Consider the following 15,282-nt stretch of genomic DNA (forward strand, 5'->3'; position numbering starts at 1 on the left):
TTGTTTTGGGGTTTTGTTGTTCTCCTGCCCTGGCAGGGGGTTGGGCTAGAAGATCTACTAGGTCCCTTCTGACCCTAAATCTATGAAACTATGAAACTACCATGTACTGCAATCTTCTATATCTGGATTTTGTGAGGTACAAGAGTAGTGAAAAAAAAGTTATGTAAGAAGTAGCATTCAGAAAGCTAGTCATTTCTTTTTAAGAATTAATATTTAATGATACAATATGGAGTTTTAAGCCATAACACATTTTCATGTAATATATGCATTGTTGACCTACATGCTGGTAAATTACATTTGCTTGAGAATATTTTCTCTCCATTCAATCCTATTATTTTCACCGAGGATATAAAAACAGACAATTCCACAGTGTGATAATAGAATCATTGAAAGTTAGGGTTGGAAGAGACCTCAAGATGTCATCTAGTCCAACTGCTCAAAGCAGGACCATCCCCAACTAGATCAACGGGAGTTGCAGCTAGTAAAGGACATGAAGGGTAACATGTGCTGCCCCACTTTTTTTAGGCACTGGATTTCCCAGTATCAAAAAACCCCTCTGCGCTGTAAATTAAAAGCATGGGGAATGCCCATATGCATGTACTCGTCTGGATGTAACCGTAGTAGCTCAAGGTCTTGATATAAATGGAAGTCACTGAAACTGGGTGGAATAATAACAATTTCAATTTTTAGTGAAATGTGTTACACCTAGTTACAGACAATACATGAAGCTCAATACTATAGAGCACGGGTTCCCAAAGTTTTTATGCTGCTGCCCAGCAGTCACAGCTGACTGCGGCCAGACTTTCCGGCCAGAAGACAGGTAAGGATATTCCCACTCCTTAGTTAGCCGGTCTGCGGCCACTTCTGATCTGGCAGCCAACCCGCCATGGCCCGGCACCAGGCCGTGGCCTGGGGATTGAGAACCCATGCTACAGAGGTTGGATGAAACACTACATCTAAAGGATACTTTTAATTTTGCAAGATGATAATTTTGAGTGGAGAGAACACAGTAAATCTCTATATAATCCCAAACTGAAAGAATCTGCATTTATAAATGGGGCAATAGCACTAGGTTCTGGATCTGAGCTAGACACTCAGTATTAAAGGCAGCAACATTTGCAGATGACGTAGTCATTTTAAGCTAGTTAGGCCAAGCCAGAAAGACTTTGGAAGAACTTGAGAGAGACCTAACAATCTGTTAAATGTGGTACAGAATGATTCTTTTTTCTATATGACATTTAAGTACATTACAGTTCTGAATCTCCATTAGGTTTTCATGGTGTGGTTGTGATTAAAAAATATGTTCATATAATTAGAAACTAAATAATGAACACTCGAAAGGAAAGAACACTTCTACCTCAATATGTATTTGAAAACTGTCAACCCAAGAAAGGGATTTGTGCATCCTTGTACACAGATAGCTCAAGGAGCTCGATAGCCGCAGTCAAGGAACTTCCTATAGTTGCAGTCATAGTAAAGAAGGTGCTAGGTTGTATAAGGAATACAAGAACAAATGACACAGAGGACATTACAATCCCTTTAAGTCAATCAGTGATGCAGTGTTACCTAGAATATTGCATACAGTAGTATTCACCCAATCCCCAAAAGCACGTGGCAGAGTTCAAGGCGCACTGAGAAAGTTAACCAGGATGAACCACTGCATAGAAACACTCCTTAGATAAAGAGCAATTAGAAAGACTGGCTTGTTTAAATTAGTAGGGAGGCAAGTTGAAAGGGTATACGGTAGACATACATAAAATAATGAATGATCAAAATAAGGCAAACTGAGAACGTATAATTCAGCCCGTCTTGCAACACCAGAACAAAGAGACATTTAGTCTAATTAGAAGGTAAAGAATTTTCTTACACTGAGGAATCAAGTTACCATATTTACTAGTGTGACATACCTTTCCACCCAAAATCAGTTCTTGCAAGTCGAGGTGTGTGTCTTAAGTAGTGATGCTGATTTTTCTTTGCTGCAACAGAATCATAGACTAGAAACATGGAGATACTGTGATCTAATGGCTACCACTTCACTTTGGCCCTTGTGAACAGAAAAGTAAAGTCCTATGTTAGCCCTCTCAAAGTTACTAAGGAATGTGTGGTAGCTATTGGCTGAGCACTGTAGCTTGTGTCTGAAGCAGTAATTGAGCTGTCTGAGGGTAAGTGAGCTACTGTATACAGTATGTAGCATCCTGATGAAGCTGTGGTATGGTAACAACATTTTATAATTTACAAGAATGTATAAAAAACCTACTTACAGTAAAGAAGTAACAGCTTTGCCAGTGCCCCCACAAGGGTCTGGAGTCTAGCCTTGTTGCTGCCCTGCCACACCAAGAAGTTCCTGATGCCCTACCTAGACACTGACTGCATATATACATCTAAATCAACTTAAAATAAGATGACTTAACTAAGTCAACTTAAAGTTACATCGGAGCATATACATGTACAGATCCTTGACATGGTGGCAACCATCTTGTGAGCCCTCACCTGCAGTAGACCCTTAGAGTTGACTTAACTATGCAACTCAAGATAATACAACTCAGAGGTGTATTACTTTGTGCTGTATTTAGATCAACTCAGCCCCACATAAGAGTGAATGGTCTGACAGTTAAAAAAGTCAACTTAATTGTCAAAAAGTTAGTATGGCTAGGTACAGACATTCAAAAAGCCCACTGTAGAACTGATCTAAGTTACATGGTTTTCTGTAAGTGGCATAGTTTAGATCAGTAATAAAAAGAACCCACATATGCCCTTAGTGGTTGTGTCCAGATAAGTGTGGATGTTTGTTTCCCCAGGGATTAATATCTGTGGCACACCTTGTGCTGCTACTATTTGTCCACAGGGAACACCCATGCCATGCACGTTCCGGTGTGTGGAAGGTTAACCTGGGTGTAGTAGGGGAGCTGGGGCCAGCAACTGTGCTGTCTCCAGCAGCCTTACCTGGGGTCCTGGGGACTTCAGGGATCTGCAGTTGCGGCATTCCTGCAGCTGGGAAACCTGGCCAGCAGCTGGAGTGCGGCTCCAGCTAGCCAGGCTCTGGTTTCAGGCGCCGCTTTTTTTTGGCATGGGTTTTTTTGACCCTGGGATCTCCCAGGGTAAAAAATAAACCCCATGCTGCAAGGTAACAGTGTGGGGTATGCCTGCATATCTGAATGTACATCTACAATTGTCTGGACACAGCCAGGGAGGGAAGGTGGGGAGTGCAAATCTCAGACTCAGTTCCGCCATTTTTAAACCAGTCTGTGCGTGCCAAACTTCTGTTCTGTTATGGGCATAGACTAGTTTCCAATCACTTATACTGGTAAAATTGTAATGTCTGTACCTGGCCTGTGTGGTACACACTCGTTGTCTCCTGGGATGCTATACTTTCTGTACACTCTAAATCTAGAAGGATGTGTGTCATAGTCAGTCATGATTCTGGGGAAAAAAAACCTTTTTTCAACAATCTACCGTCCAAAAATAAGTTGCATGTCTTATTTGAGGGTCTGTGGTATGCAAGAAAATACAGTATGTTTGGTAAGCTACTGAGAGAACTGGTACATCTTTAAGCAGTATAAAATTAGATGGGGGTCTTCTATTGTTTTATGTCACTTTCTAAACTAAGTTAAATAAAATCTGGCTTTAGGTACCAACATTTTTAGGCAGAACTGGAAGCTTCGAAGCCTGAAAGCAGTTCTATTCAGCTGCTAATGCTGGAGGTACATTTCTCTAGGTGCCCTGAGTTCCAGTTCTGTGCATGAACATAAGTATCCTACTTTTAGGAAGCTAAGCACCTAAGCCTGATTAGGTATTCCTTTACATAGTTATTGGATCCTAAAGTCCCTGATATGAGATCTGAGTCTCTGCAACATACATTTTGGGGCTACTTTCGCTAAAAGCAAATAACCAAGAAACAGGAGATCAGGGTTCAGAATCTTCCTCAGTCTGAGAGGTTCAAATACACATCTCTGATTTTATAAGAGAATGCTCTTATCATCATACTATAGATTGGTTTTAATGGACAGCTTGTTGAAGCTGTGCCACTGCAACGAAGGATTCAAGATTCATGGGATGTGAGAGGTAAGGAGAAGCAAAAGGAAACAAGCAACATGGTCTTGTAGCATAGGAGTTAGAACACTTCAATAAGAAAGTGGGAGCCTGGGTTCTGGTTCATATTCCCAGAATGACATAAAATACAGATTATAGAAATACTATTGTGTCATTACTGATATTTAAAACATTTTATTAACAGTTTGTACTTTACTATTACTCACCTCCCCAAAGGTCCAATTGCCACTGTAAAATTTCCTCCAAGGGTAAGATTGCCTCCTTTTGCAAAAGCTTCAACTGCTCGCTCATGATTCAGTATTATTACTAAATCTGACACCTAGTAATCAAGTAAAAAAAATCTCTATTTTGTATTTTAAGATTAATACTCTGAAATTTAATCTATATGAAGAGAAAAAGAACAAGACCTGTGGGAACAGAATTTTCTATTTTGTGGGCTATTCCAACATTTCAAAATTTTAAACACAAACAACAAAGCACACTTTTCCTTCATAATCTTTATTTAAAAATAACTATTCTGACTCATTAAAACATTTATTACAATAAAAATAAAAATGAATGTATTCAAATGTCAACATTTTAAAGCTTTTAAAATGTCTTTTTTTTTGTTTTATGTCTTTTTTTATAATAATGTATGTCATAAAAAGCTCTCAGGAAGATAAATTGAAATATTCTCTTCTGAAGTACTAAAACAGAATATTTGAAGATATTAAGAAGTTTTGATTCATTTTTGCTGAAAGTGTAGGAGTTCTGGTTATGCTAGGCTGTAGATATACTAAGCTATAGTTAAACTGAGGCACTGCAAAGGAGCTTGGGAGCAGCAGGCTTCATTGACTGCTGAATGACCTGATAAAAGATGCAGTGAGCAAAAACGCTGATTCAAGGAGAATAGAAAAAAAACAGTAGGTGAACAACTTGAAAAGTATAAAGTAAGAACTCACTAGTAAAGATAACACAGGCTAAATGTAGATGCCCAAACTTGGCAATGGATGAAGTACAGGTATCCCAAGTTGGCATGCAGTGTGCTGCAGATGTCCATACTTGGCAAAGAGACAGGTAAAAAGGAACATCTCAACAGAGAAATAAGAATTAGCATGGGACAGAGGGCATTTCAGCTATAAATACTGAGGCTTTGAGACTTGATCGCCAAGGTCACTACCAGGGATGTGGGCTACAAGCATTGTGTTGCTACTATTGTTTCAAGGCAGTTTTGCTGAGCGGGTTGCTACATAAACCAACTAGTGTACTGTCTTAAAAGACAATAAACCTGTTTCAGTTTTTGTCAGCAAACACGAATTTGAGTTGTTCTTTTTGCATTTAAGCTCTGGGAAGTTGACTGCAGGCAATGATCTCTTCAAGCACACAGATGTAAGAAGCCTAACACCAAAAGCAAAAGCAGGCAGGAAGCCAGCTGGAAACACACCCCGTGCCTCTGAACAGAAACCACCTTTCTAATGTGCTTTTATTTTTATAAGAACATCTTTCATATCACTTGACAAAATGTTTTCAACAAGTTCCAGTAAGAGCACAAGCATTTGCAAAATACTTTTATTTAAAATGTTTTTTGAAATCCATCAGTTTCAAAGGAAAACTGAAATAAAGAAAGCCATTGTTCTTGATCCTATGGACACTGTGGACATTTATACATGTGCTGTGGGAATGGAGGGTGGGGGCGGGGGTGCTTTAATTAAAGTGGCTCCAAGAATTGCTCCAAGTAAAGCACCTTGAGCATCTCATGTATCAGCATCCCTGCACTTCAGAATGCTTGTGGGGGTGATTTATCTAAAGCTTGTTCAAATGAGCTTTAGATAAAGCACCTCTGCCGCCATTTTGAAGTATGGAGACGCTGATACACAAGACATGGGAGGCTGCTAGAGCACAGTAATTTCCATGCTACAGCAGACTCAATTAATCAAGTCTGCACTGACACATTGGAATTACAGTGTGTTGAAGCAGCCTCCCTGTTTGTGTATAGGTACCCACTGATGGCATAAGTAGGAACGTAGCTAATTCATTTTTTTTTTGTTATTACTGGACTCTTCCAAAAGTCCCAGGAAAATGGGAGAAAATATCTATGGATTATGGTGTCTAAGAAGAGTGCATAATTTCCTATTACCAACAGAAACTCATTTTCTGGTTTGAAAAGGTTCTTAAGGGTATTTTTCTTTCTTTAGGCTAGTATTTAATTGGCAAATAGTAAAATATTTTCTTCAATAAACCACTAATTCAAAACATCAACTTTCCCTTTGGATTTTCCAAGTAAAAGCAAACATTCTATCTTTCAAATACTTCACTTACCCAATGTACCATAAGAATTACACCTGCAAAATAATGACTTTTTATTCCCATTATTAATTCTGATAAAAGGAAATGGGCATTGATATATACTGACATTACAAAAAGAAGGTTGTAGAGCTCTATTTGAATTGACTATCTACATTTCATAAATAATAATATTGAAAATAATGTATCAATTATTTTAAATATTATTATTTGTAAAAATAAATGTGCCTTAAACACTTATACACACAACTGACTTATAGTCATAGTTTCTACAGTTGTAAGCTACAGGTAAAAATCTCAGAAATGTGCAATTTCAGGAACACACCGTCTCGTGAATTTTCATATTTAGGCCCCTAAGGGCTTAAATCACTACTAAAATCCAGACTTCAGCATCTAAATCATTTCGGCATTTTGGAAATTTTATCCGGTCTCTTTACAATTAAGAAAGAAAACTGTTTTCTGTAATATTATATTATAATATTGTATAATAGCTGAACTAGTGAAAGTCTAAATATAGGGCACACTATTATTTAGAAGGACCCTTCATTTCTTTCATTTTTTCAGAGTAATTATACATATTAATACTACTGATTTTCTCCAAAAAAAGACTATATTACTTAAACATGTCAGATAGGAATGATTCAGTAAAGATTTTGATGATTAGTTACAAAAAGCAACAGTGTTTTTCTTTACTTACATAAAAAGGGAAGAAAGGTTACAAAGCTAGCCTCATAACACATTCCCTCTTATTACATGGAGATGTGAAACTAAAATGCATTAATGTCTGTAAAGTACTCAGATACTACAGAGATAAGTGCCACAGAAAAGCCCTTGAAAAAATTAATAATCTTGTATTCATAGGAGGTTCCAAAGAATATTCAGTAATAAAGCCTAAGGTCACACATTGAACAATGAGGATAAAAATATGTACTGAACAGCTGCTCATTATATGAGCACTGGCCGTGTACTTAGTGTGCACTTGGCTGGGCCCTGTAGCCAGGGCCACAGCACTGCAAAAATTCCAGGTAATGCCTTGGATGCTGGCATAACTCAGGTTCAACCCAAAAGGATGACTGTAACTCAGGGCTGTCCAATATCTAAATGGCTGAGAGCCATGTGCCCCTCAAGCCACATTAGCAGGGCAAAGACTATACCAGCAGGGGTAAAGACTATACCAGCAGGAGCCATATGCATGCCTCACCCTGCTGCTGCACCCCATGCCCCCCCACTCGCAACACCTACTCCTAGGCCCTCCACTATTTCATGACATGCCTCTAGGTATCCCCCTACTGCACAATACACTTCCCCACTGCACAGCAACCAGATGCTGCAGCTTACCCTAAGCTTCTCAGCCATGAGCTCTTCTGCTACGTTGTGACACTCAAGCATCCCGGGCTGCAGGTTACCCCAACACTACAGGCTACAATGAACTGCACCACACTGTTCCCTCGGGCAGGGTAAAGGGAGGAATGGGAGTGTGCAGCATGCAGCTGCTGCTGCACCCAAAACAGCCAGGTGGGAGCCTGCTGGCAGTGATTTCACCCCTCAGGGCTGTGTGCTGCCCACAGGCTCCCAGCTGTACAGACATGGTTTAATTGATAGTTGTTCCTTAGGATTTGTGAGGAGCTGAAATTGGCTTAAAATCACATTGGCTCAGTCCTCTGTTTGGGCTGGAAATCTCACTGAAGGAAAGCCAATGTAGCACCAAGACTAGGCACCTTGGCTGAAGTTTATCCCAAGTAAAATTGTGGAAAAAATAGAAAGGGAAAATACCCTTAGGATCAAGTAGAAGCTTGAAGATAGTACACAAAAGAAATACTATTCAGAGATTAAATTATGAAAGAGCACAATCTTCCCAGATAAAGAGGGTTACTTCATAATGCTGCTTTTATAGAGTTCAAATAATACTGAAGGAAAGGACAAAAGAGGGCGTAATGTATTTGTTGTAATTATACTTATTACAATATAATTACTGAAACCCAAATCAAGATTGGGGCCCCACTGTGCTAGATGCTGTATAAATGGAGTACTAGGCAGCGCCTGTCCCAGAGAGCTTACATTATAAAGACAGGCATTGGGTAAGACGGTATAATGCACAAGCAGAACCACGAATGAGATGGCAGGAAATGAAACATTAGTTCCACTATTTTCTTTTTTAGTTGGGGAAGGACATTTAAATGGAAGGGAAAAGAAGGGAGTGAAAAGGACAGGGCAGGATTAAAGAAGGTCAGATGGTAGATGAAGAGTGAAACCGAGGTCAGGGGTAAGTGGAGGGAGAAAGCAAATGAACTGATGTAAAAATTACAAGAGCACTACGAATGTCTGAAGGCTTTTGCCGTGGCTGTTCAAGCTAGCTGGTTCCTGAAGATCATGTGGTTGGGGTAGAGGAGATATCACTTTGGTTCTAGTGCCTCCTTTATGGAGAAAGGTATTTTCTAGTAGTTTTGGGACCAGGGAAATGTTTTTCAAGGGGAGTGGTGGCTTTAGCTGGACCATTATACCACTGCACATCAGTCACAAACTGGGTTGTTTCTGTGCTTAGAAGTTAGACTGTCTGGCTTTGTTTTTAAACAAAAAGTGAACAAAAATAGCGTGTTCCAGCTGAAGAAGTTGACTAGTGGGGAACTACAGGATTATGTATCATTTAAGGATTATATACTTCCAATTAAAATGTACTGTTTTACAGAAACATACTGTATATTATGCAACTGAAATAGGTTATTTTTAAACCTCATTTCAAAATATGTCAACATCAAAACTTCCCTTGTTAATGAATGTTATATTGAAAATTTTGCTTTTATTATACCTTAAGTGTGTTTATATAAACACTTACCTCAATTCCAATTTCAAATCCACCACCGAGGCCAGCTATCCCTATTGCAGAAGGAGCAGACCAGCCTGAACCACATGAAATAAGGTGCACATTACAAGCCAACCAGTGATAGGTTATATATGTTAGATAACTCGGAAAATGCAAGTGACTGAACTGAAAACAGCTATATTAGTATTACAGTGAAATAGATTTCATTCAGCATCTTTTACATTGAATAATATTTTATTAGGCAACCTGCTTAAAAAGTTTTGAAAATATACACCTCAATATACAGTAAAATATCTTTCAAACTTCTGAAATTTAAGTTCAGTTAATCTTTTGGATTTCAAAATTGATTAAAAAGTATTATTTTCATACAAAACTTAAGAAATTTGAAAATGAGGATTTTTGTAGTAGATACATGCTACTGGCTTTTTTGGGAGGGACAAAGGGGTAGAGGGAGGTAGCTATATTTTGTAGCTGTCATGATTTTCTGATAATAGTTAGTTCCCAGCAATTGCTACCTATGGTTGTTCGCTATATTTTTGTAAATGAGGGCGAAATTAGTCTCCACACTTAACTGAGTAGAAAAGCAGAAACTACTTACTGCAATTTGTCATTGCCTAAAATGAACTGTTTCATAACACTGCAGTGAACTACCATGTATTGAGTTTCCAATGCTTGTTACTTAATATTACTTACTGTAATACTTGTGTGGGTAAATATTGATTTCAAATACAAACAAACACTTAATCATTAATCAACACAGACAAATGTGTTTTGTTAACTTGGAAACAAGAAATAAACCATTAGTGTCAGAAAGCACTGTAGTGACATACAGGATTTTTTAAATATACTCCTACTACCTTTGAAACACAATTTCATCTCAATTTCTTTATTTTGTTCTTTTTATAATACATGGCATTATGTGATAAGGTTGAACTGTAGCTTCTAATGTTCTAAACATTTACAGAGAAATATGTGGAGTACATTACTTCAGGGAAGTACACAGCCTTGCGACTGAGAATAAGGTATGTTTTTCCCTGGAGCATGCACTTCCCCAAACTCAAACTGCACGAAGACTGGACTAAACTTTTAGCATCTGACTGGGGCTTTCTATCTTGTTTCTCAGAATGTCTTATTTTTCTAAATAGCAGCTTTGAAATTGACAGGACCTAATTCCATCAGGGCTGCTGAAACCGACTACTCCTAGTCAGTTTCACCAATTATGCAGTTGGAGGGAATACAATTTACTAAACAGCAAGTAGGGCCAAAGAGTTCCTATGTGCTTAAATGATTTATACAGATAACGGATGTTTATAACAGAAGTGAAAAAGCAAAAATTGGAACCTGTGTCACCTTATGTAGTTAAACTAATTAAGTACTTATCCTTTATGCATACAACTAAAGTATGCATCACAATGTTTCTAGCTCTGGCACTTAATAAAAATAACCACTAATTATTATTATTTTAGAGTTCTTTGTCCATGACAGCAATCCTGCACATACATGGCATTCATTGCTTTCTAAGACAGAGAGAGATCTCTAAACGAGGATATTTTGTTATTTTTAGGTAAACCATTGCTTTCTCAGTAGATTTAATAAATATAAGTAAATATATATTTATAAATACATACATTTCTAAATCTATGATCAAACAAATGTACCCTTTGAAGGATATACTACCCCTAAGAAGGAAGGGCTGGAATCTACTACTAAACCAGTTAAAGCAGAATCGTAGAGGGCCTGTATTCCATGCAGGGGCTTGGCTCTAAGTCAGAAGATGAAGAGCAGGAGAGGAGCTCAGAAGTTGTGCTGGCTACTATAAGTGGTAGGTTTTTGCATCTAAGTAAACAGTCTCAGAATCTTGCAGACTCAAAGACGGAGAGCTCTGAACTTGTTTCCTGTGGTAAAGGTCTTACGAAATTTGTAGTTGGGATATTATCAAGGACAAAGAGTTGCTTTGTTAATTTGTTTTGGCTTTTCCCTGCTTGAATTCTTTACCACCTAAGCAGTATAACCAATGAAGCTTGACCCATAAACATTTTCTTTTAGGAAGTGGGGATAAGTATACTACTTGCTTTCCAATCCACTAAGACTCTGGACTGGTGACATATTTATATCAGCGAAAACAAGTAGTGGAAAGACAATTCAAACCTTTACAGCAAGGTAACTTCACTATTTGGCGTATCCTGAAGGAATCTAGGGCAAAAAACTCTACTGGTGTATATTACTGTGGATTAAAACATTGTTTGTGTACATCCACTCCAGAGAAACCATCTGCTAAAGACACAGCCTCGCTCCACCTCTACCTAGTGGCAGAGCACAGCAAGACCCACCTATTTTGAGACATAACTGAGGATTTTTCTGTTTCTCATCTCAGTGTACACCTAACTGATGTAAATTACACTGGGATGTGTGTGTCTGCTCATGCTATACAATTAAAAGACGGTAACAAATTTAAAACCGGACCCTTTTTTCTCTGCATGGCAGACAAACTCCCTATTGTACGACTGTAAAGCATAAAACTCAATAACATTTTAAAACAAAAGTAGACGTTTTAATTACTGCAGCTATTACATATACCCCTTGAGACTGATGTACCCCCAAGGCAGATAATGCAGTCAGCTGATCTGTGCTCCCAGCTTTGAGAGCACTTGGGAGTCAAGGACAATTTAGGGCACTACAGGAACCAGCCACAAAGTTATTACACATGACCCCGGGCTCCCCTGACACTGGTAATATGGCAGAATGAGTATCTGATCCCTGATCTCACAGACATGCCTCCTGTTATGCATGTAAGCATGGCAGGAAACGTGTTGGGATCATGCATCAGATCCCATGGCACCTTTAACTAAACATCTGCCAGGGGGCTAATATATGTTAGCAAAATAAATATATTATAAAGGATAGTAACCTTCAGGCTTCAGAACATATCCGAACCAATGAGTTCATATGGATACCTTATTACAAATTTGTTCATTATGAGGATGTCTCTCATTGTTTTGGTGCATCTAGCCCCTGTTAAAGACTCGACTTGTACCAAGAAATGTACCTATTTTCCAGCAAAGAGGCTTAAAATACCTAAGTCTGATCAACAATAGTGTTAACAGCAGTGCAGTTGCAATGTTTCTAATCATTTCTAAGTTTCAAACTCTTCTAATGTAAAAAGCAACCTTTGAGACAAGACACTGAACTAGACATATTGCTGGTCTGATCCAGAATGGCATTTCCTATATTCTACTTCGTTTAAAGAAAGAAGAAAGAAAAATGACTTACTTGCTCTGAAGTTCCCCCCTGAGATAGAAAAAGAAAACATAAACTTACTTCCATTAGGAAGACGAGCTAATACAATCCCGCTGCCTCCTCGAGCAGTTACCAAGAATCCAGCTTTGATAACAGATAAAACTGCAAGGCCTTTTGCTTTAGCTATTACATGGGCTGAAAAGAATGAAACATAAGCTAGTTAATAAACATTTTTAAAAGAGCATGAAGAGTATATAAAAACAGAGTAAAAAAATAGTCACACTTAACAATTCTGAATTAGAAACAATAAAAAACTAGTGGTTCTCAACTTTTTAGAGTAAAGACACCCATCAGGAAAGGCCTACTCTTAGCTTTCACTTGTTTTTTGATTACAGAAATATACTAGAACAATTCTTGTTGCATAGAACTGAGAAAGACCACAACAGTCAGAATGTTTGTTGATTCTAAAGACTTCTGTCTGAAAACACTGAGTTTACTTTGTGAATTTTGTAGGTGTTTGCACACTCAACAGTACTAATATTATGCATCACCCTTAAAAGGATCTTGCAGCATCCCACAGTGTCATTGGAACCCTGGTTGAGAATCACTGTAAATCTGAGTAACAATTCTGAGTAAAGCTTAAGAAATAACACAAAATTGTGAGCTAAATCAAGTTGTGTCTGCATTTCAGCATATGGTAAAGAACCTGGCACCATAAATTAACCTACTCTCAGTGCACGCTGCTCTGACTATACTGCTGATGGTACCTCAGCTTAACAACAGATACCTCTGCAGCATTCAATATGTGTGTGTGTGTGTGTGTGTGTGTGTGTGTGTGTGTGCGCGTGCACATATATATACACATATATCTATATACACATATATAGCTATCTATATATCTATATCTATAGATATCTATATATCTGTATCTATATTTATAGATATCTATCTATATCTATATATCTCTATATAAAACCTAAAGTGAAATACAAAGATGACAGTGAAGACAAGACATTGTGCCTCAATGCATTTTTAAGAGGGAGAAGTTTGAAATTAAATCATACGGCAGTCTAAGTACCATATAGGATTTAATACTTGGTGACAAAAAAAATGAGATCAGAAAATCAACTGTATTGTCTTTAGATAACTTTTTTCTAAAATGTAACAATTGGAAGCTACAAATGCAGGATGAATATAGAAGATATGAAAAAAAAAAATACAGAAATGGTAGCAGTGGCAGAAATAACACCAGACAGCAAAGAATACAGAGAGGGTCTGATATACTAACATAAAACTAGCACGAGAATAGAAGTATCATTTATGTTCAAGGAGTTATTTAAATTCACACTTGTATATCAGAGAAGAACCACATTCAGATATCTGCTGAAATTTTAGCCCTGTAACAATGTCATCAGAAAATACGTAAACTGAGTTTTTTATTCTATCTTGATTATTCTAGCAACATTAATTTACTACAGAAATACAGGGCATATTCACTATATCTGGTCTTCCCTAATTGAAAGGCCCCATCCAGGCATGGAAAGACTCTCTTACATCAACACTCTGGAGAGGAATTAAGCTGTGAGAAAGATGTATTGCTGACTGCCTAGAACACAGTGAATCTCACCCCTAACTAGTAAATTAAGGGGAAAAAGTGTGTATGTGTTGAAAACAGATATAAAACAGATAGGGTCCAGGTCTTTATTCCTCTCAGGTAAATATAAAATGAAGTTTGTAAATATTAGTGAAGCCAATGAAACTTTTGCTTGGGTGAGGACAGGAAAACTGTACCATTTAATTACAGCAAAGTGTTTTCTTTACTAACCAGGTATAATCTTATCAGGTCCATTTCTGGAAGTTATTTCTGTAAATTCTCTTAATATTTTTGCTGCCTTTTTAGCTTCTGACTTCAGATTGGATGGTATAGGGTTATTCACTGTAAAACATGAGGAAAAATAAAATGTTGACAATATTGAAACGAGTTCTCCAGATCCTTTCATTCTTATTCATTTGTAACATTATGTTGCTGGCTCTTGCCACCGTAAAAAGTCAATGCAAACTGTTTGAACTATAAAGAGGAAAAAAACACACGAAACTAAAGCACAACTATATGGAGGGAGTATCTATACAAGATGTTTACTGTGGAGCTGCCTAATTAGCTCTGGAGTAAAACATCACTGTCTATGCATGAGATGATATTAGGACAGAGTAAACTAATTAACTCCACTGCAGGACACTACTTGTAAATACAAGTAGTGTCCTGCAGTGGGTAGTATCCTGCAGTGGAGTTCTTTACTCCACAGTAATGCACGTGTAGATGCTGATGGTGCTGGCTGGGGCACAAGGGAGCAATAAACTCTGGAGCAATATGCTGTAGAATTTTTACTGCTCTGCCTTAATAGCACGTGTAGATGCACCCAATATAAGCAAGTTGAAATACCTGTCCATGAATCACAGAACTAACAGCATTACTTTCTTCAGAAACTTCCTTTATTAAAGAGATAAGGCTCACAGCTTAAGAACAAAACTTGAATGAGATATTTGAATATAATCTTAATTTTTTTTCTCTTGAATTGGTTCAGACATATGATGCTTCCTGAACAAACACTCAAATCTTCCACATATCAATGGATGTGAGAGAGTTGGTTGGAAAAGACATCCTCTGAAATTGGTTTTCACTGGAAAACATACTAATCAAAATTGAAACCAGTTATGGGTATATACCAATTTCCATAGAAGAGAATTCTGATTTAGGGCAGGGACTTCTGGTCAAAAGAAGACAGACTCTCACTGCTCCTCCCCACAGCATACAGTATTCAATGCTGAGAAATGGAACAGCTCCCGGGGTGGTGGAGTGTTGCATAAATTGCTGATTTTATCCCCTGGAGGCT

The 15,282-nt window shown here is 37.9% G+C and overlaps 1 protein-coding gene across 3 annotated transcripts in view; it reads right to left on the reverse strand.

The window, feature by feature from the left end:
* SH3YL1 (SH3 and SYLF domain containing 1) overlaps nt 1–15,282 on the reverse strand; it is a 115,471-nt gene that overhangs the window by 63,484 nt on the left and 36,705 nt on the right. For all 3 annotated transcript variants that reach the window (XM_019520631.1, XM_019520630.1, XM_019520628.1), the window contains exons 2-5: nt 14,217–14,327; nt 12,473–12,586; nt 9,167–9,231; nt 4,257–4,369 (exon numbers count right to left, since the gene is read on the reverse strand). In XM_019520631.1, coding sequence (XP_019376176.1) covers nt 4,257–4,369; nt 9,167–9,231; nt 12,473–12,586; nt 14,217–14,327 — 403 coding nt within the window. The remainder of the gene's footprint in view (nt 1–4,256; nt 4,370–9,166; nt 9,232–12,472; nt 12,587–14,216; nt 14,328–15,282) is intronic.

This window comes from Gavialis gangeticus, unplaced genomic scaffold (genome assembly GCF_001723915.1).
Source record: "Gavialis gangeticus isolate Ggan-Ray unplaced genomic scaffold, GavGan_comp1, whole genome shotgun sequence".
In the NCBI taxonomy this organism is placed as follows: Eukaryota; Metazoa; Chordata; order Crocodylia; family Gavialidae; genus Gavialis; species Gavialis gangeticus.